Raw genomic sequence first — 20,692 nt, 5'->3', positions numbered from 1 at the left:
CTGAGGGCAGAGAGGCACATGACCAGGCCACTGCCCATTGGGGAGGACTTCATGGTGATCCATGGGACAAACACAAAGTAGCCCTTGGGTCTGTGCAACCCCTGTGGTGATGGCAGGCAAGTGGCAGCAAAGAGATTTCACCAAGGGACTAAGAATCCCAGTTTTCCAGCACACTCTAAATTCTCACTCAGCTATTGGTATTCTAAATAGGAGAAACTGTTTGAGGACTCGGATTCAATCAATCTTGCCATTACAGCTAGAAATAAAGCCAGAGAGAAGGAAGTTGCCACCAAATGAAAAGGGGATGTGTGACACTCCTTGGAGAGGCCAAGGAGTTGGAGGAATTGCCCAAAGGCATGCTACATGGGTGTTCATCTCCCATTGCACTACTCGGGCCAAAAAGACCACCAAAGAGTCCCTGCAGCTTATGTACTGACAGTCATGGTAAAGGATGAGGAGGGAGAGGCATTCTACCCAGAACTTGCTAAGATCCTCCCAACTAGGTCAACAGAGGTTTTGGGGACTGGAACCCTTCAATGAAAAGAATGGTGATGAATACACAGGAAAGCACAATTAGAAATAAGGATTGAGAAAGGCTAAGGACTTGCAGACCACACATACATACACACAAACACACACACACACGAGCCTCATGGCTCTACCTCAGGAATCTGAGAAGAGGTGAGGTACTAGACAAGAAGAGCTCTAAGTGGCATTATAAAAAGGGAAAGGGGTTTATATTTTGACAGGGTTTGTTACTGATGTGCTGATTACTGAGCTACCCCTTAAGTCGTTATCTGTATACACTTCAAGTAGTAGGGAGGATTTTATAAGAGGCTGTATGGTGCAGTAGAAAGATCAAAGAATCTGGAGCTCTGGGACCTGAGTTCAAATCCCAGCTCTAATACTTACTACCTGTAGTACTTAACTTCTGAGCCTCAGTTTCCATATCTGTCAAATGAAGGAGTTGGATTAGATCAACTTTCAGGCCCCTTCTAGCTCTAGATCAAAGATCCAAGGAGTCTAAAGGGAAGAGGCAGGCTTTTTTCTTTTTACTATCATGAAACTGACTAAAAGATAAGGAGAATATGAAATGAAAACTGAGAACATTTGATTGGATAGAACAAAGTACCGTCTCTTTTAAATGGGGGTCTCTTCTTTCTATCAAAATTAACTAAGATTTCTTTAAAGCTAAAACAACAGAGATAATATCAGATAGGACTTACAACACAGAGCCCTGGGGGTCCAACTCCTATGATGGAGGGGCAGAGACTCCTGGAAGCAATCTGAAACAACGCAGAGTCTGAACTAACCACCCACACTGCAAAAACCAAGTGGATGAAGGTCTATTCCCTGTAGACTGCACACAGTTGGTATGGATGTCTGGGACACACTGTACAAATGATATCCAATTGGGCTCAGAATTAAATAGAAAGAGGAGAAAAGGCTGGATTACCTTTAGGAAATTGCAAAGCTTTCTTAGTAACCCCAAATGTCTTCAAGAAACAAAGGTCTAGCTTTTTAATGCCCAGATTATCTAAGTAGAAGGCATGGAACATAGGTGTTGAGGAATCAAAAATAATTAAGGAAAAACTCATGGTGGGTATGACAAAGCTACAAAATGAAACCAACAAGGAACCTTGCAAAACCGGGAGTAAAGGATGTTATCGAGGGAAATACAAGATGGAAAAATAAGACAGCTGGTCATGTGGTGAGGGATATCAGCTATGTTCCACCTGTGTGAGGTGATACTGAGGAAGGCCTTCAGTATGCTGGGGGGACTGCTTCTAGCAAGCTTATAGGGGAGCATGGATAGAAGTTACATAGGCTTGGTAGATATGGAAGCACTTGAATCTGCACTGGTGAAGGGAACAACCCCAGATCTAGCTGACTACTTGAGTATAATAAAACAGAATGGCTTACCTCAACTGCCCATCTGGAAAGCACAGATCACATAGTTTCTGTTCAAACCACAAAGTTTTTGATCTTATTCATCCACAAAGAAACTCCACTATTTTACCTTCAACTAAGTCAGGAGATCATTATCAACAGCTAAGTTGATTTATAACTAGAGAAAGATATTTTTTTAAAAATCTATACAATATAAGAGAAGTATACAAGCATTATTTCACATCCACTCTTCCAAATTAATCCCAAATGTTTCTTTTAAAAAAAAATTGAAACCTTGCCTACATCTGGTGATCTTTATCTGGGATCCCCATAGATGATGTCAGAGCTAGACAAGTTGCACTTGACAACATCTGGCCTTTTCTTGAAATCGAGCAAGCATTTATTAAGTATCTAGTTATATGTATTTATTTATTTTAGCCAGTATATTTATGAAGTATTTAGTCTACATGAAGTATCTAGGAGAAATACCGAGAGAACACGTACAGAACCATTGCCCCCAAAGTCTGAGTCTTCTGACACAAAACTTGTAAAGAAATAAATACACTGGGGGTGGCTAGGTGGCACAATGGATAGAGCACCAGCCCTGGAGTCAGGAGGACCTTAGTACAAATCCGGCCTCAGACACTTCATAATTGCCTAGCTGTATGACCTTGTCACTTAACTGTAGTGTCTTAAATAAATAAATAAAAGAAATTTTAAAAAAAGAAATAAATATGCTAGAAAATTGGAACATGAAAAACAAATATGACCACAGTAAAAAAGTCAAAGTCAATAAGCACATCATATACGTGCTGAAGAAATCATTTGCAGTGGCCAGGGAAACTGGCAAAGGCTTTATGAAAAAGATGGCCATTTGAGCTGAACCTTGACAACAGCATATCCAAAAGGCACTCAAGTTCTCCCAACCATTTGCCTAGCTTATCTAGAGTGCAGGGTATGTAACAGCACCCTGTTCTCATAAGCTGAAAAGGTTGGTTGGGGCATCTTGGGGAATGAATAGCAGGGACATGTCAGTTTCTCATTTTCCAAATGCAGGCTCCCTGAACATTCTGGAAAGAAGCAAAATGGTCCCTAGAACCAAGATACTGATACTTCTGTCCTTTTGGGGGGGGGGGGGATCAAGTGCCCTTCTTATGTAATAAGGGAACTTTCTAAAACAAATTTCGATTGACTATTAATGGGGTAAAGTTCTCAATCCTGTCTTTATTTTATTATGTCTAGCCTTGCCTGTTTAAAGAAATAAGGGAAAATAAAGAGGAGCTGCTTCAGACTGAGGTGAAAACCTGGGCCACCTCAAGGCGGGCTTTGGAAAGAAGAGAAGTAAGAGTCCCATGTTCAATCTCCCAGTTCTTTCCTGACTCCAGGTGATACGTTTCAGGACCCTGAGGAGAGCATGAGCCCTCCTAAGTTCAGGGGGCTCTCTGCCTATTCAGAAGGAAGAGCTTCAGTTTTACAAACCAGATCAAGTTATCTGCTGCCTTTTGGGAGGATGGGCCCTGGCCAATGGTGAATGGACAGGTGAGCAGACACAGCTTTACAAAATTTGACAACCTGGTGGATTTGCTGCTCCCATAACAAATACCTCTTCCTTCTATTAGCATCTTTTCTATCTCCATGTCTCATAATGGCTAGCAAGATCAAGGACAGCCACTGAGCTCCCAACAAGGATAGGAAATGAATGTGACCCCGAAGTAAAGGGCATTTGGCAACTGATTTTCCCGGGTGATCTTCATTTCCCCTAAATCTGTCTCACTTTATGACTACTTCAGGCAAGGCCAGCCTCCTCCGTCTGCAGAGAGGTGGCTACCAGTGAAAGCTGATATAATCTGAGAGGGGGCCATCAAGGCTTGAAACTGTGACCTCATCAGTGTGGAAGCTCACTTCACCAATGCAGATCACCAACCCCTCTAATTTTAGGAGTTTTGGGGGTCAAAAAAAAAACCAACTCAAAAACTCAAACCCAACCACATACCTGGTCACCAACCTCACCCAGACAACAGACACACAGTCTGTCATCAAAGCCTTTCTAGCTTGGCAAGCCTAGCCAGAGTCTGTGCAGTTTTTGAGAACGTAGTGTCATCTCCACCCCACAAAGAGGTTTTGGAGGAAGACATTAGTGTAGAATCTCTCTCCTCTCCTCTCCCACCAAAGGGAAAAAAAATGAGTACTACCAGTAGTTCCAGTGCCTCAAATTTCACTATTAGGATCCATTTCCCTGGGGCTTATGAAGGCAATCCTTCTTTCTAAGTTAATAGGAGGGGGCAGCTAGGTGGTGCAGTGGATAGAGCACTGGCCCTGGAGTCAGGAGGACCCAAGTTCAAATCCGACCTCAGACACTTCATAATTACCTAGCTGTGTGGCCTTGGGCAAGCCACTTAACCTCATTGCGAATAGGACAGGTGTTAGCTCTAGAGGGGCTCACCTGAGCAAAGGTATGTTCAAACCCAGTCATCAGACTGCATTCAAGGTCTCTCCAAAGTTGCTCAGGCCAATTTCAGTTTGGGCTCCTACTACCTCCCTTCCATATTCTTAGGAGAAAGCCAAGTGGGATTCCGAATTACCCCACCCCAGGTTTCCTTAGTCAAAATATGTCTGTCCATAATCTTCATCCACCTTCACAAGGTCCAACTCAAAGACAGTAATGAGGCTTTCTCCTAAGCCCTCCAGCTGAGAGTGATGTCTACCTCCTCTGAATCTCTATCTTTTCTCTCTTTGAACATCTAGGCTCTTTATTGGCAGGGGCTTAGCTTACTCCTCTACCTAGGACACAGTAGGTAGCACTTAGTAACAGTGAATTCCTTTCAGAATCATCCTCTGGAATTCTCCCCAATGGCTCGGCCATCAAGTTGAATTTGGTTCTTGCAAAATACTTACAGAATCTACCAGATGTTCTGTTTTATCTATCAGCAACTCCAGTCTTTCTCCTCGTTGGGCCACTAGATCTGGGGGGGGGGGGGGATGGGAAGCAGCAGAGGAGGGTGGAAGATGAGGGAAATAGCAGCAGAATAGGTAGATTGGGAAAATAGAAAAGAAAGAATAAGGCTAGATTAAAATTCTGCTTTTTTTGTTCTCAGTTCTAACCAAATTTCTCTGATTCCATGGCTGGCACTCTTGCCAGTGTTTGTTCACTATGGAACCATTCACATCTTTCAATCACTGGAAGGAAGGAGAAAGACCAAAACATCCATTTTCTCTCTCTGAAGAGATAACTGCTTTTTCAAAAAATAAGGGAGATACAGAAGGAGCTTGTCCAACAGTCTCTCTAATCTTCCTATGATCAATTGCTGAAAAACTAACAACTATTCACCCTTTAAATTTTCAAGCTCATAAGAAAAGATCAAATTTAGGAACTCAATTCGGATCCCCTTCAATCACATCAGCTGGAAAGACGACTGATCAAAGCACCCACTCAACAAAAGTTAAAAGTACACTTAAACTGCTGAGGAAAAACTCATTTTGCAAGGTATGGGAGAATAAGTTGCATTTGAAAAAAAAGTCAGGCCACAAATGGACTCCCCGAGGTGGAAAGTATGGCAGATTTCTCTTTTTTAAAAGCACTGAAGTTCCATCAAGGACACTCTTCTCTCTACAAAACTTTTATTTCTAAGGAAGTGATAGTTTATGGTATAGATTTACAAGGAGATTGCTACCTTATACCATCTTACCCCAGGAAACAGCTCTGACACTGTTAAACTAATGGGGCCTTTTGGGGAGATCTGACTTGCTCCATATCTAAGCAGGGTCTCACATGTGCTTGGGGGATAGGGGGCCGAGGGGACCAGAATCTGGGGGAGAAGTTTTCTAGCCAGTGCCGAATCCTGATGAACCCAAGCTGCTTAGCTCCTGCTCCTCCACCTTGACCACAAGCCATACCAATGTTCCGGACCATGATTCCTTTTAGTTCGTCCACTTGGGCTTGAGTCTCCACCACTTTGTCCACGTGTTTGTTCTCAGAATGATGTTTCTGTAAGAAAAGAAGGCTTGTGTGAGAGACCCCAACAACATGCTGAACACTTATTTACTCTGCCAAAAATAGCAAGAAGGACAAGACTGGAGTTAGAAGTATGTTTAGTAACTAAGAGATATAACCTCCTTCATGGTCAGAAACATTATCATTATGGGGAGAAATAACACAGAAAGAAACCTTACAGGAAATAGGAAAGGAAGGATTAAGGTATGAAAATATCATTTCATACTAAGGAAAAAAAGAACAGAAAACGTACAAGACAATGTAAAACATATAGCTGGGAGCCTGGGAGTAGAGAATGGAAAAGTGGGATAGGAGGAATGAAATAAAAGTTGAGAAACTTGGATCTCTGGGCCATCATTCATCTCTTTTACCCCCCCCCCCCCCCCCGGCCCCTAAGATGGTTTAAACTTGTTTTGTTCATTTCTGATAATCTGGCACGCGTGTGTGCGTGTGTGTGTGTGTGTGTGTGTGTATGTGTGTGCGTGTGTGCATGTGTGCGTGTGTGTGTATTCAAGGTGGAAAATATTCTAGCTGCCCTTCTTTGGCCACAGAGGACTGCAAGGGACAGCTAGGTGGCACAGTAGATAGAGCATTGGCCCTGGAGTCAGGAGGACCTGAGTTCCAATGCGACCTCAGACACTTAATAAATACCAAGCTGGGTGATCTTGGCCAAGTCACTTAACCCCATTGCCTTGCAAAAAAAAGACTCACAAAGAACCACAGACAGGATGTTTAATGAGTAAGGAACAGCTAAAGAAAAGTAGAAATTAGATATACTGGAAAAAACAAGAAACACAAAGAATTCAGAGAACCAGGTAAAGGAAGCCACATGAGCTGAGGCAGAGTGAAATCTAATGAGAATGACAGAGATGATTATAATCATATAAATAGGAAAAAAGAACAAAAAAGGAAATTCATCAGTGGATCACCATCATGGTCTCCCTTGGCCCCTGTCCCTCCCTTCCCAGCAGAGACAGAAGCCGAGGACCACAGGTATGAAAAAAATCGCAAGTACTGGCAGAGTCAGGTGGTATGTCTAAGCAAGGTTAACCTGAATTTATGAATTTCTTTTTAAAATATTTTGAAAGCTGTATTTAAACGTAATTAGTTTCCCTTGTAGTTTACTTTAAGCATTAAAAAAATATCATTCTGAGAAGAGATCCATGGGTATCACCAGACAGCAAAGGGAGCCAGCACACAAAAAAGGTTGTATTTTATCCTTTGGTTAGAAGGGTACCATGCCTCCATCAGTAGAGGAGACAAAGAAGCCTTGAGAAAGATATATGGAAAATGAAGGGAATTTACAAGCCAAATTGATTATTATTTTTTAAATAGGAGGTAGTTCTTTGGGAATCCATATTCATCTCTCTAGAATAAATTCAAGATTTGGGAATCACCTATCAATCAATCAATCAATCAATCAACATTGATTAAGCACCTACTTAAAACACTGTGGTAAGCACTGGAAGGTATAGAAGGAGGCAAAAAGGCAGTTCCGGTCCTCAGGGTGCTTACAAGTTATTGGGGGGAAACAATTTGCGAACAAATAAATACAAAGCAAGCAAAATATAGGACGAATAAGAAATAATTAATGGATGGAAGACACTAGAATTAAGGGTGGTTGGATGTAGAAGGTGGAAGCCAGGGAGGTCATCAGTCGCAGTGGAGAAGGGAGAAGGGGCGCAGCTTTGAGATGAAGGGCTTTGTTTGTGGAACAGCCAGGAGGCTGGGGTCACTGGATCCAAGAATACATGAGCAGAATAAGGTCTAGGAAGCCTGGAGAGGGAGGAGGGAGCTAGGCTATGAAGGGATTTGAGTGGCAACGAGAGCTTTTTGGATTTAATCCTGGAGGCAACAGGAGCCACTGGAGTTTATTGAGTAGGACAGAGACATGATTAGACCTACGCTTAAGGAAAATCATTTTTATGAATGAATGGATTCATTTGCATGATAAAGATCTTTGTAACTGTGTGAGCTGAGGAGGTCACCAAGGGATTGTGCATGGAAAGAGAAGAGAGTGGAAAAACCCAGAGGGGGGGGGGGAGAGAGAGAGAGAGAGAGAGAGAGGTCGAGAAGGATTAAGACTGAGAAAAGGCTATGACAATTAAGAGATCACTGTTAACTTTAGACAGCATCATCAACCAAGGAATATATTCAGCAACTCCTAGATTGTGAGTCGGAGGGACTGGGAAGAAAGTGGGGGGGGGTGAGGAGGAAAGGCAGCTAGGTGGCAAAGCAGATAGAGTGGTAGGTCTGGAGTCAGGAAGACTCATTTCCATCAGTTCAGATTAAGTCTCAGATCCTTCCTAGTCAATATGACCTTGGGCAAGTCATTTAACTGTTTGTCTCAGTTTTCTCATTTGTAAAAATGAGTTAGAGAAGAAAATGGCAAAGTACTCCAGTATCTCAGTCAAGAAAATCCCGAATGGGGATGTGAAGAGTAAATGAGGCAGAAAACCACCGGACATTGAATAAGAAGCAGGGAAGCTTCAGGACAAAGCCAAGTTCCATTGTAGACACTGAATTTCTGATATCCAGTTTGAGATACCTGAGATCTAGTTGGAGATGTGAAACTAGAGGGCAGCAAAAGTTGGGGCAGAAGAGCCAGATGAGAGAATCATCAGCATAGACAGAGACAGACATTCAATCTGTGGGAGCTGATGAGATCCCCAAGTGAAGCCAATGGACCCTTGGGAAACTTTTATCCCAATTACTAGACCCTCCTTATGAGACTACCTAAGTAGCATCAAGATCGAATGTAAGCTTACAGCACACACAAGAAAGATTTTACTTAGGGGAAACTGATTGATGGGGAGGAACCGACTGACTGGTAAAGTTGCAGTCCTAACTAGACAAAGTGCAGGGATAGGTTAGTGTTTTCTCTATTTGTCTATCAACTGTAAGGGCTATACTGTCTTGTCTTCCTTCTTTCACACAGTCACTGGGATCCCCATAAATCTCACTTAAGTTTCAATTCCACCCTACATGATCAGTGATCATTTTGGGATCCCTCATGATCTGGGAATTCTGGTTTGAAACCATTGCTTGTATATGTGGAATGTATGGAATGGATATGAGAACTCTAGTTCAGTTAGACTCAGCTACTTGATACATAAATAAAAATAGAAAGGTATAGATTATAGTAACAGCCCCAATATCCTTGACCCCAGGGAGGAGTTTTTGCTTCTGAAATATCATATATGCTTGAGTTAACTGTTGAAACTTCATTTACAAATCAGCTCTCTCCACTGCCAATGATCATTACAGTTCTGATGCTAAAATTAGCCTTCCCGATAAAGCACTTTGACTTATTTTTTTAAGTGTGAGATTAGCTTTAAGAAGAAATAGGCAGAAAAAGCATGGGAATTTTTCTACAGATCCTATTCAGCTTCTGGTCCCAATACTGGCCGCCTGGGAATGCAAAATTAAGCGTTAGGAGATTTTTCTTCTTTGCAAACTGGAGACTAAATTTGTGAACAGAAAGGAAGTCTGTTTCCCATGCACTGTTCCAAATCATGAGGAAAATGGAGTTTGAATGAATGCTCAACTATCCTGTAGGATAGCAGTCTCATAGGATCTTTTCAGCCAAATGGCACTCCCCCCTCACTATTCTCTCCCTTCCCTGGAGAGTCAAAGACTCACTGTTTAAATGTGAGGGGAGAAAAAAATGGGATTTCACCAACTAGAAAGTAAACAGATCAGAAGCCAATTGAAAAGCTGAATTTCCAATGAAGTCCAAAAGAGAAGGGGGCGGGGGAAGCCTTAGTTTTATAGCTTTTAGGCCTTTTTCTTGTTCTTAAGACTTTGTTGGGTAGTTTTTTTCATTGGTGTCCAAATCTTTGTGATACCATTTTGAGGATTTCTTGGAAAGATCCTGAAAGGGATATCCCTTCCTTCCCTTTCCTTCTCCATCTCATTTTACAGATAAGGAAAAAGAGGCAAACTGGGTTAAGTGATCTGCCCAAGGTCTCGAAGCTAGGAAGTGAATGAGGTCAGGTTTGAACTCAGGGAGATGATTCTTCCTGACTCCAGGCCCAGCACTCTATCCACTGTACCACCAAACATCCCCCAAATACAGTTCTTAAAGAATACCTGTTTTTAAGTCTTCTCTCCGGTTTGGGGGGGGGGGAGTGGCTTATTTCAATCAAGAAGCAAATAATTTGAGAAAACAAGAAAGGACCTTGCCACTGTGTTTCTTCTGTGAATGATTTAAAAGAATGTGATTGCTTAGGTAAATCAAGAAGCCAAGTCACCTTAGAATTGAAATAGATGATACATTTGTAAATTCTAAAGAATTCAAATTAGAAAAGGTTTGCTTGGATTTTGGGGTTCAAGAATTGGAAAACTCTTATCTGTTCTGGTAAGGCAAGAGGATTAAGATGAATATAGGCCTCCATCAAGAGAGAATCCAAGAAACTGTTGGAGTGAAGTGTTTTCCCCATTCTTGGGGTGATGCTGATTAATCAAAAGCAGGATATCCGACTTGGATACTGATGAGTGGGACAACTAATCCTTTAAAAGTCCGATGCCCTAATATCAGCTGCATGAGCTGGAATAGAAGATAGGAAACCAGGAAACACGATAATGCTAGGCCCAAACCTGACCTTTCTGGCAGTAGGACAAAAGGGCCTTGAGAGTTACTGCAGCTGAATGAAATAGTTGGCACTGCAACCCCTGCCAAATCATGGCCCAGGGGTCAGCAGAAATAAAACTGGTGTCTGTTCTGTCCCTTAAGGCTCCTCTCCTAGGTCAGCCATGCAACCTGCAGCTCAGCCCACTCGGAAGACTTGCCAGGACCCCATCTCTTAAGCCATCCCTACTCACTTTAACAGCTGCTAAAGTCCAGCTGCAGTTACCTTTCAGAATCATGAGTCAACCAAACAAAGCAATAATGTTGAAGTGCTTTCTGGAACTTCACAGGGAAGGGGCCCATTGACCAGAAGGGAGGAGAGAGGGATCAAAATCTTTGGGACTTCCCTTGCCAGCATTATCACTATTTGTTCATTAAGAGCACCAATGACTGAGAATCCTTCTTGAGCCAGGTCCATCTTACATAACCCAACTCATGACAGGCAATTTAGGATGAAGACTAATCCATGGATCATCCTTTGAACAGCCATTAGGGTCTGATAACTTGAAAGCAAGTTGTTTGGTGAATGAACTGGTGAATAAATGGATGATTCAGGAGCCCCTGCCAAAGGTTCCACTCAGCCCCAGGGGTTCCACAATGCCATTAGGGTTCACTCTGAGTTTTCTATGGCTTCTGGTCTTCTAGCTCTGCTTGCAAAAGAGGCAGATTCTGGAATATGTCAATAAAGAGGAGCCTCTGAAATGCCAGGATGTGGGCAATGGAGGCTCTAAATCTTCTATACCCCCCCCACTTACTTCATGGGAGGAGCAAATGCTGAGAGCTTAGTGAGGACACAGACCATCAGTGAAGTTCTCCCTGTCCAATAGGACCCTACACATTTAACTGGCCCCTGAACTTGGGGGGTGGGGGGTTGATTTCCACAATTGGCTTTCATCAACTGGTATCAGTTCTCACCTCTGGTTGTCATGACATCATATTCATAATGGTGGGTTTCGAAGCCTTCAAGAAGTGGGGCTTCCTTTAGTTCTCTACCAACTAAATTGTGGCAAAACTCTGGGGAGTTTAGATAACCTGGAAAGGATGGTCAAAGTATACTTGAATCCTTGGTTAAAAAGAAAACTAGTAGGGGGCAGCTAGGAGGCACAGTGGATAGCATACCGGCCCTGGAGTCAGGAGGACCTGAGTTCAAATTTAGCCTCAGACACTTAATAATTGCCTAGCTGTGTGACCATGGGCAAGTCACTTAACCCCATTGCCTTAAAAAAATAAAAAATAGTGGTCCTGAATGTTTTTAGTCATTGTCACCCCATGTCCCTCATGTGGGGCCTGGGCTAATTGGATCAGCCATCTGACATAACTATTCTGTCCATTGCCCAGGAATCACCAGGCACTAGCTACTTTCATTGCTGGCCATGCAGGTTATTTCAAGGAGAATATTGATAATGGTATACTCTAACCTCCTTCAATAGCCATTACTTGGGAGAAAATATTTTACACATATAGCCTGCCCACTCAGGACCTGATATTGTTGAAAAATAGGTATTGAGATGATTCAGTAAATTTCAAGGGATGAAGGAGAGAGGGGCAGAAGGCATCTGATAAGAGGCAAGCAAGAAGGGAGAAGGAGCTCCTGATGATTAGTCTCCATTTTTCTGTAAAATATGCAACAGGGTTCTTAGCTGAGAGAGGTCAGAGGGATGAAGAGATCTGGAAGAGCCATTGTAGAGTAAGAGAGTGAGTCAATGAAGGAGACTGCATCAGTAAGGATGCAGGGGAAGTGGATGGAATATAAATTGGTAGTGGATTCAGTCAACAAGGTTTCACGACTTTTCTAGTTTTGTTGAGTAACACATGGATTCAAGTCAAGGCAGCAAATGGTGGAAGGAATGGAGGGCTGTGGCACGGCAAAGCAACATCTGGGATAGACTAAACAACGACAATAGAACAAAACAACAACCTGAGATAGGCTAAAAAGACAAAGGACTCTGGAGAAGAGGATGATATGGGGTTTGAGCTGGTTCCACAAGGGGTCAAAATGTGCAAGGGAAGAAAATTCAGTCAGTGCAGGGATGACGGCTTGAGAAAGTAATGATGGGGCAAGGGTTAGAAGAGGCCAAAGAACGGGGTTGTGGGGTATAAGGGAAAGGAAGAGGAGGAATAACAAATGATCACATACTGAAATTTCGTAGTTCACAGATATGGAAGTGGAGCATCTGTGGGATATGACCACCTCTTTACCCACCGGAGGTGCTTATGGGCATAGAGCCTCCTCTTGTCATCTTGAAGGCGACTGTATATGTGGACAGTCTTACAGAATAGTTGCTGCTGAGGCCCCAAAACTTCACCCACTGATCTGCTCAGACTTGTATGGCAGCAGTGAAGATTCTAGAGCTAGGATCCAATGCCACTGGCAGGTCTTTCCAAAAGGATTCAGGAAATTCCAAAAGGAATTTGTTTCCCTCTCAATCCAGGAAATGGGAAGAACCAAAATTCTGATTTATAACTTTTAGGAAAACTGCCCATTCCTGAGATGTGGTCTGAGCCATTCCTAGGCCCTATTATGAAAAATCTTTAAATTCAATTTTGCTATGCTGTTCCTCCTGGAATATCTGACTTAATGATGCTTGCCCCCTTGAAAACTCATCGAGCTAAAACGTGACTAATGAAATGATAATTACTATGGGAAGATCATTGACATTTGAGATCAGAAGCCAAGAGGATAGCAAGAAGGGTGAAAACATCTATAAAGTTCTTTCAACCTTCCTAAAGTAATTTAGCTCACTCTTTTTGTGGAAGGATTTCCCTGAGGACCTTTGGCCATTTGGTCACATTACATCCCTTCTTCTCCATCTGGCCAGTTGTGACTTCTTTAAAATGTAACCTCCTAGTTCTTTTTTTAGGTTTTTGCAAGGCAAATGGGGTTAAGTGTCTTGCCCAAGGCCACACAGCTAGGTAATTATTAAGTGTTTGAGACTGGATTTGAACCCAGGTACTCCTGACTCCAGGGCCCATGCTTTATCTACTGCGCCACCTAGCCGCCCTCTCCTAGTTCTTTAAGTATGGCATTCTGCAAACTTGGTGTTTACCTTGGTTGACCTTCACCTTGGTCTGTTCATTAATTTCAACTTACTTAGTTTTGTGTTCAACCTAACTTGAAGGAAGCATGAAATAATGAATGTTGGAGCCGGGGTGGGGTCTGTGTGGCTGAAGAGGCCATAAAGACTGTTAAAAAAGATAATTTCTCCGATTCTCTGACAGAACTACTGTTTATAAAAAGCCTTGTTAGAATCTAGATATTAGTCCAGGGTTATTTTTTCCTATCTCCTGAATCCACGTATAAGCCCAACAAAACCTAAGTTGTTACCTCTAATAAATTTCTGCATTGTGGTAGATTTATGCAGCAGCAGTCACCTATTAATGAACTCAGTGTGAAATATTTCTCTAATAATACACTGATTATCTGATTGATTGATTGATGACAGTAAAAAAAAAAGGATGCAAAAAAAGAATCTATCCTATTAAATTCTCTTACAGTCCTCCAGGTGGCAGCAATGGATGAATGTAGTCCAAAAGTAGATTCTTCTTCAGACTCTAAGAAGTTTGGAGGAAGGTGTCTTCTCACTAGGACACAATATGAAAACACCCTCCCTAGGCTTTCGAAAGAATATGGGGATTTAGTAAAAGCAGATCTAGTATGGATGAGGAAAGGCAAGGAAGATCAAGGGGCAGAACTCAGGTGGTCTTCCTCCCCATTTGGTGGGAATTGGCACAGATGCTCTACAACTGCTCAAGAGTCCATTTTTCTTCTGTCATTTCCTCTATGGTGTCTGTCTGCTGCTCCATGTCTGGTGATCCTTCTCTGGTCCCCAGGGGATGTTGAAATTCAAAATGGGGTCAGAGGAGAGAGATAGAGAAGAAGGTAGAGTAGGATTGTACGTGAAGCTGGGGGGTAGCATGTGCAAGGGATATAAATAGGACCCATCAAACCCATCTCTAATGAATTTCACCCCTTTTCTCACTGTCCTCCATTGAGGAATTGACTATGGAAGAACTGACCAAACATAAAGAATTCCCCCTATATCAGATAACTCCATATCAAGGGGGAAGGAAGGGAAAGGAGGAAGGTAGAAAAAAATGTTTAGAAAAAGATGACTATGGAAAATAATCTTTGCAAAGAAATGAAAAAAAATAAAATAACATAATAAAAAAAAGAATTCTCCAATTTTTCCATGTGAAAAGGAATAAAGGGTGATCCCTAGCTGGAATAGCAGGCTTATTGATTCCACTGCTTTTGCAAGAATGTTGTATCAAATGCAATTGGGAAATGCGAAAGCAAATGCAAATTGAATCAAATACAAGTAGGAAATAGTTCACAAAATAAATAAAACTAGAACAGAAGCAAGAGAATAAATGTCCTGTTTTTTTTTTTTAATCAATAGGCAAATCCTGTCAGGTTTAGCCATCACTTCTACCTGAGTGTGAAGCCACTCCATTATATGCATTTCTTCACCAGATTCTTTATGAAACACCCTATCACCCCCATTAAACCACACCCTTATCAATCAGCCTGAGTTGTTTCTTTAATTTATGGTTTTACTTTCTCATGCCAACGAAAGGCATGAGACTTCCTAAATGGGCAAAGCCCTTTCACTCAGGGACTCCCACACCCTGGAAGTAACTTAATGGGAATGCTAATTCTCAGTATCTTCCCAATGCCCCTAAGAGATAGCTGCTAATATCACCCTGATTTTACAGATCAGAAAACAGAGGCTAAGAAAGGTTAAATGACTTGCCCTGGGTCACAGGAATATCTAAGGATGTGAGATGAGATTTGAATTCAGGTCTTCTGGAATTCAAGTCCAATTTGTCCCACCAAGCTGGTTGAGTAGTATGACAGGAAGGAATGACCAGATGAGCTTGAGGAATTTTTACTATTGACTATAGTTGTCAATCAAGATTATATCCTAATTAGCCTATAGTTCTCAATCAAGATTATCCTGATTAGCTTGTTATGAGGAAGCTAGGTGGCAATATGGTAGACAGACTGCTAGGGAGGCCAGCCTCAGATACTTCCTAGCTGGGTGGCTCTGGGCAAGTCACTTCATCTCTGTTTGCCTCAGTCTCCTCAACTGTAAAATGGAACTAACAATAGCTCCTACTTCCTAGGGTGGTTGTGAGGATTTGTGAACTGCTTAGTACCATGGCTAACACATAGTAGGTGCCATGTAACTGTTATTCCCTTCCCTTTGCCCCACCTCCCATTGTAAACAAGGCATTTTTCACTAGGAAAAAAAATCTGTTTTCAAGTAGTCCATTACCCAGGGGTCCCCTTTTTTCTATGACCCTTTTTTTCCATTCAAATGAGAATTTATTTTGTTTGTTTTTGCAAGGCAATGGGGTTAAGTGACTTTCCCAAGGTCACACAGCTGGGTAATTATTAAGTGTCTGAGGCTTTATTTGAACTCAGGTCCTCCTAACAGCAGGGCTAGTGTTCTATCCCCTTTCCTCCAACTAGAATTTAACGCAAGGTCATTGCAAAATGACTTCGACAAGTGATGTTTAAAATGAACATACATCAAGGGACAGCTGGAGGGCGCTACAGTGAATAGAGAGCACTGGCCCAGGAGTCTGAGTTCAAATTTGGTCCCAGATACTTACTAGCTGTGTGACCCTAGGCAAGTCACTTAACCCAGGTTACCTCTAAAAAAAAAAAATGACACATCATACAAAAAACAGCCTGGACATTGGAATAGCCCTCTGGGGAATCGGCTGCCTCAAGGCCACCCTCCAATCCCTTCAGTCACTAAAATCTCTTCCCTAAAGAGCAGGACTCCACTCCATTCCACCTTACCCAGCTGCCTCTGGGAGCTGCCGGCAAGTTTGGGGAAAGTTCTTCCTACCTTTCTGTTGGTCTCCATACATTCTCTTTCCTCTTCTCCACTTCCAATTACTCCTCCCTCCCAATTCTTGGTTTCTTTGGCTTCCCTTTTGACTCTGTGGAAATATTCCCTTGGGCAGGAGGCCTTCCATGGAACAGTCCCCCCCGAAAACAAGCACCCTTCCCCCTTGGAGAGTACCCTCCATCTCCTCCATCCATAGGATAGGAACTCCTCAGGCTTCTGTCTTTCCTTGTGATGAAGTCTGATGACCTCTTAAATGGATCCTAAGAGATGGCATATGCCCGAAGGCCCAGAAATTAGGCTAAGAAGCAATCTAATGACCACCCAACACTCACCCAGACCTAGTAAGCACATACAGGTCAAACCTATAATCTCCAGGGTTAATTTTGCTGAAGAAAAAGCTAAAGCAGCATCTGAAAATATATTTATATTTATTCTCATTCCAACACTCTTTTCTTCAAATAAAATGTGAGAAAAGTTTTGTCCTTTTGAAATAGATTACTGATGGATCTGGGCAAGGGAGCTGGAAATGTCCCCTCCAGAGGGAGCAGCAAGGCCAGCAGGCAGAAGTGGGGGGAGGGGAACCACACTGTGGAAGGCAACAGTTCTGATACATCCCTCCTGTGCATGGTGGGGCTCTAGTGACAGTTTCCTGACCTCAGCAAAATTCAAAAAAATGGGATACCCAGGCAAGTGGCTAGCGTAAGAAAGCTTGGGAGCAAAAGCATAGAGCTCCAGGGCCTGTTTCACCATTTGCAGGCCAGATCCATAGGATTTTCCTGGAAAAGCTCTCAGGGTTCCCTTCAGTGCTCACTTCAATAAGCTCTGCAAACACTGAATGATCCCATCAGAAAGTTGGAGGTGACCAGGATTTCCCGAGCCTTGACTTGTGCTAAATCCTAAAAGCCTAGGTCTTTAAGATCTAGATGGGGTACATTTCAGTGGAAGGAGAGGATTTCCAGGAGAAGGCGGGGTTTGGAGACTGAGGCCAGGCATAGTGACAGCCAATGAAAAGACAAAGAGTGGAGAAATGGAGGAAGCCAGTGCCACTGGGTCAGAGTAGGTCTAAGAGCAGAAAGGCTGGAGAGGATTGGGTATCTGAACCTGGCCTATTTCACCAAACCTTTCAGGTGGGACACCCAGCCTCAGAGAAGACTGTCAGGAAAGATCAGGCCAATTCAAAGCCACCTCTAGAGGGGTGGGAGATTAAAAAAGCCAGGTTTGAATCTTGGCTGCTTTCAGGGTTCCTTCTCTCCTGAGTAAGTAGGAGCTTATGAGAAAAGAGAAGAGAATTGAGCCAGGAGGGAAGTCAAGCTCCTGCCTCTTGGGATGGGTTCAATCCTCTTATTCAGCAGGCATGGAGGGAAACTCATGCAAGGAGACAGAAACTGCAAATGAAACCATCTGATGCGGAAAGAGATCTTACCAGTTGTGCAGCCAGAACACTGGAGAACTCACTATTCATGGCATAGGGAAGGGCTGTTTGTGCTCTGGAACCGTAAGTAGTCTGAAACCTCTTCTTGATTTCATTCAGAAAACTGAAGGCTCGGGAACGTTCAAAATCCTGAAAAGACACAAACAAAGCAGTAAAGAGACCAGGCTACTCAGCATTAGATGCTCCACAGCCTGCCCATCAGCTGGCACCGAGGAGATGCCCGGCAAAGATAACCGCAGAGGTTACCAGGCCGTGGCCTGAGGGGGCAGGGTCTCTAGGAGAGACTCTTAAGACTGACCTGTGAGGGACCTAGGGTAACCTGGACAAACACAAGGGGCCAATCTCATATACACACACCTTTGGGTACTCTTCCCCTCCTGCCCCCCCCCCACTTTCCCACTTTCTCACTTTAGCAAGAAGCTACTTCAAAATCTACAAATGGTGAAAGCTCAGCCTTCTGGATCTATGCCTTTTAAGTCCCATCTCTAACTTTTCCATAGGAGTCACATGGTCTGGCACTGAGAATGGGGGAAAAATGGATTCTCCAGTTGTCTTACAACTAAAGTAACCCCAAGGCGATGATCATGTCCCAAAGAGGCCAGCATTTGAAAGTGTTCCCATATAAAGGATAGCTTTTCCCAACTCTCCCAGCAGAATCTAGAACTCCAAAATATCACTTTGGTTGATCTCTTTAGTGTAATGCAAGGCCTCAATATTATCTCAGCAAAAGTTAAGAAATGGGGGGGGGGCAGGAGGGAACGGAAGGATTCAGAATTTGATTAATGATTGAGCAGATTAAACATAAATATGGTCAATTCTCAATTATCCAGGGAAAATGGTCATCTCAAGACAGTTTGGCAATATGCTTCTCTCTTTGTCCCCAGGCAGACAGTCTTAAAGAATCATTTCAGTCATCAACTACAAGGAAAGGAGGCAGAAGAGAAGGAGAAACCCAGTTATTTTTGGCTTTTAGGTTCTTTTGGGGTTTTTTTGGCAAGGCAATGGGGTTAAAGTGGCTTGCCCAAGGCCACCCAGTTAGGTAATTATTAAGTGTCTGAGGTGTCAGGTACTCCTGACTCCAGGGCTGGTGCTCTATCCATTGCACTACCTAGCCTCCTGAAACCCACAATTATTATAAAACCCTCTAGCTTGGTAACCACATCGATTAGGGAATGGAGCCTTTGGCTTACTTTAATTTTTTGGTTAACTAAGGATTAAACAAAATCCTGATTTTGGTTTAATTTCTCATTCCCCAATTCCTGCTACATTTACCACAGCCTAGTGAACAGAACAGAACAGAACAGAACAGAATCTTCCTGACTCTGCAGGGATAGGCCGATGGGCCTCCACTGAACTCTTCTGGGCCCTGGCCTACAGCCCAAGTGGTGTTTGGAAAAACCACAGAAGCCATGCTCACAGCTTTGTTTTGTTGTCATTGTCTCTAACATATTCCAAAAGCAAATTTCAAATAATTAAATTTGAGTTGCAGTTAGTTGTATAACCAGTTGAGGTTATTCTCTGTACCATGGTCCTCTACATTTCTATTCCAAAACACAAGGTCAAAGTGCCAGAAAATGCAAATGGGTTATTAGCAGCAATCTGCTTCCAAGGTACTTACATCATCTGTGATACAAAGATAAACGATTCTGTCTTGGCAGATATAGTGAAATAGATAACTGTAGAGACAAAGAAAATACTTATAGTTACCAATTTTTCCCTAAAAAAATAAAGGCTCTCCCTCTCTATGCTAGAAAATACATAAAGCACTGGACTATCCCAGCCCACTGACTCCCAACACACATATTGACAAAACTCTACAAGCCTCATCGTGGTGGAGGGTTCTTGAAGGGTTTTGAAGTAGAAGCTAAGGCCTGGCAGGGTCTACAAAGGCAAGGGCCATGGGTCTAGGGCACGGATTACCTGCCACCTGAAGGTTCAAATAAATCCAATTTACTCTTACCAAAATACTAAATTTGAAACGATACATCTGAAAAATGATGTATGGTCAGTTCTGAGGTGTCAAAATAGGTTGACTCTCTTGCATTTTACTCCAAAATTTTTCCATTCTCCTTCTTTAACCAAGGGATGATTCTAGGTTCCCAGCCATTCCACCTCAGTTGTCATGGACCCTCTAAGAAAAGTTCAAACACAGATATGACCGAAAGCAAAATGAGTTGGGCAAACACTGTTCCAACTTAAAACTCATGGGTTACAGGCGGCTAATTTAAAGAATCATCCAAAAGTCTGTTATCTAGTGGTGTTCCCTCCCCCCTTTCCATCATTACCAAGCAGGACTCACCTTCCATGTGAATAAGTGAGTTTGTTATTTTCAGAGGGTATTTTTGCCAGAATCTGCTCCGTCACCTCCAGGAAGTTTCCACCACACCAAGCATGTTTGGCAAGGATGGTTGTGCCTCTAGCAACAACTGCAAAAAGGATGGCCATGCTTTCACCCTAGCAAAAAAAAACAGAAATGAAACAGAAGAATTTCTGCCACCAGAAATTTGCTGTTATCAAAATGCACTTAGTGAACATCGAATTAGATGTTGTAGCGTACCACGCCACTGACAAAGTCAGACCAACAGATACAAACCTCTAAGACAAGGAATTGGGGTCATATCAAAGAAGGCAACGTTGAATGCCAACAAAAAGGAAACAAGTTAAGCTCAGAGAAATGAAGGATCCTCGACTCACTAGGAAGGCAGATGAAATTCAATTTTACATGAAAAGTTAACAATCCCTTTATGATACCCTGAAGGTTATTTACAGACCAAAGACCCATGGTGCCTCTCAACTATTCTGTGCTGATGGAACTTCATTGATCAGTGATAAGGACATGATCCTGGAGAAATGGGCTGAACACTTCCATATATTCTCAACAGACC

General features: G+C 42.6%; 1 protein-coding gene across 2 annotated transcripts in view; it reads right to left on the bottom strand.

The window, feature by feature from the left end:
• VAMP7 (vesicle associated membrane protein 7) overlaps positions 1-20,692 on the bottom strand; it is a 49,634-nt gene that overhangs the window by 12,646 nt on the left and 16,296 nt on the right. Inside the window, exons 2-7 of one of the 2 annotated variants that reach the window (XM_074207207.1) lie at positions 20,107-20,261; positions 19,426-19,483; positions 17,799-17,936; positions 5,785-5,875; positions 4,786-4,853; positions 1,227-1,286 (exon numbers count right to left, since the gene is read on the bottom strand). In XM_074207207.1, coding sequence (XP_074063308.1) covers positions 1,227-1,286; positions 4,786-4,853; positions 5,785-5,875; positions 17,799-17,936; positions 19,426-19,483; positions 20,107-20,252 — 561 coding nt within the window. In that variant the 5' untranslated portion in view covers positions 20,253-20,261. The remainder of the gene's footprint in view (positions 1-1,226; positions 1,287-4,785; positions 4,854-5,784; positions 5,876-17,798; positions 17,937-19,425; positions 19,484-20,106; positions 20,262-20,692) is intronic. The other variant, XM_074207209.1, reaches the window with a different exon arrangement.

Source organism: Macrotis lagotis, chromosome X (assembly GCF_037893015.1).
Source record: "Macrotis lagotis isolate mMagLag1 chromosome X, bilby.v1.9.chrom.fasta, whole genome shotgun sequence".
NCBI lineage: Eukaryota > Metazoa > Chordata > Mammalia > Peramelemorphia > Peramelidae > Macrotis > Macrotis lagotis.
This window is presented reverse-complemented; position numbering and strand designations above follow the sequence as displayed.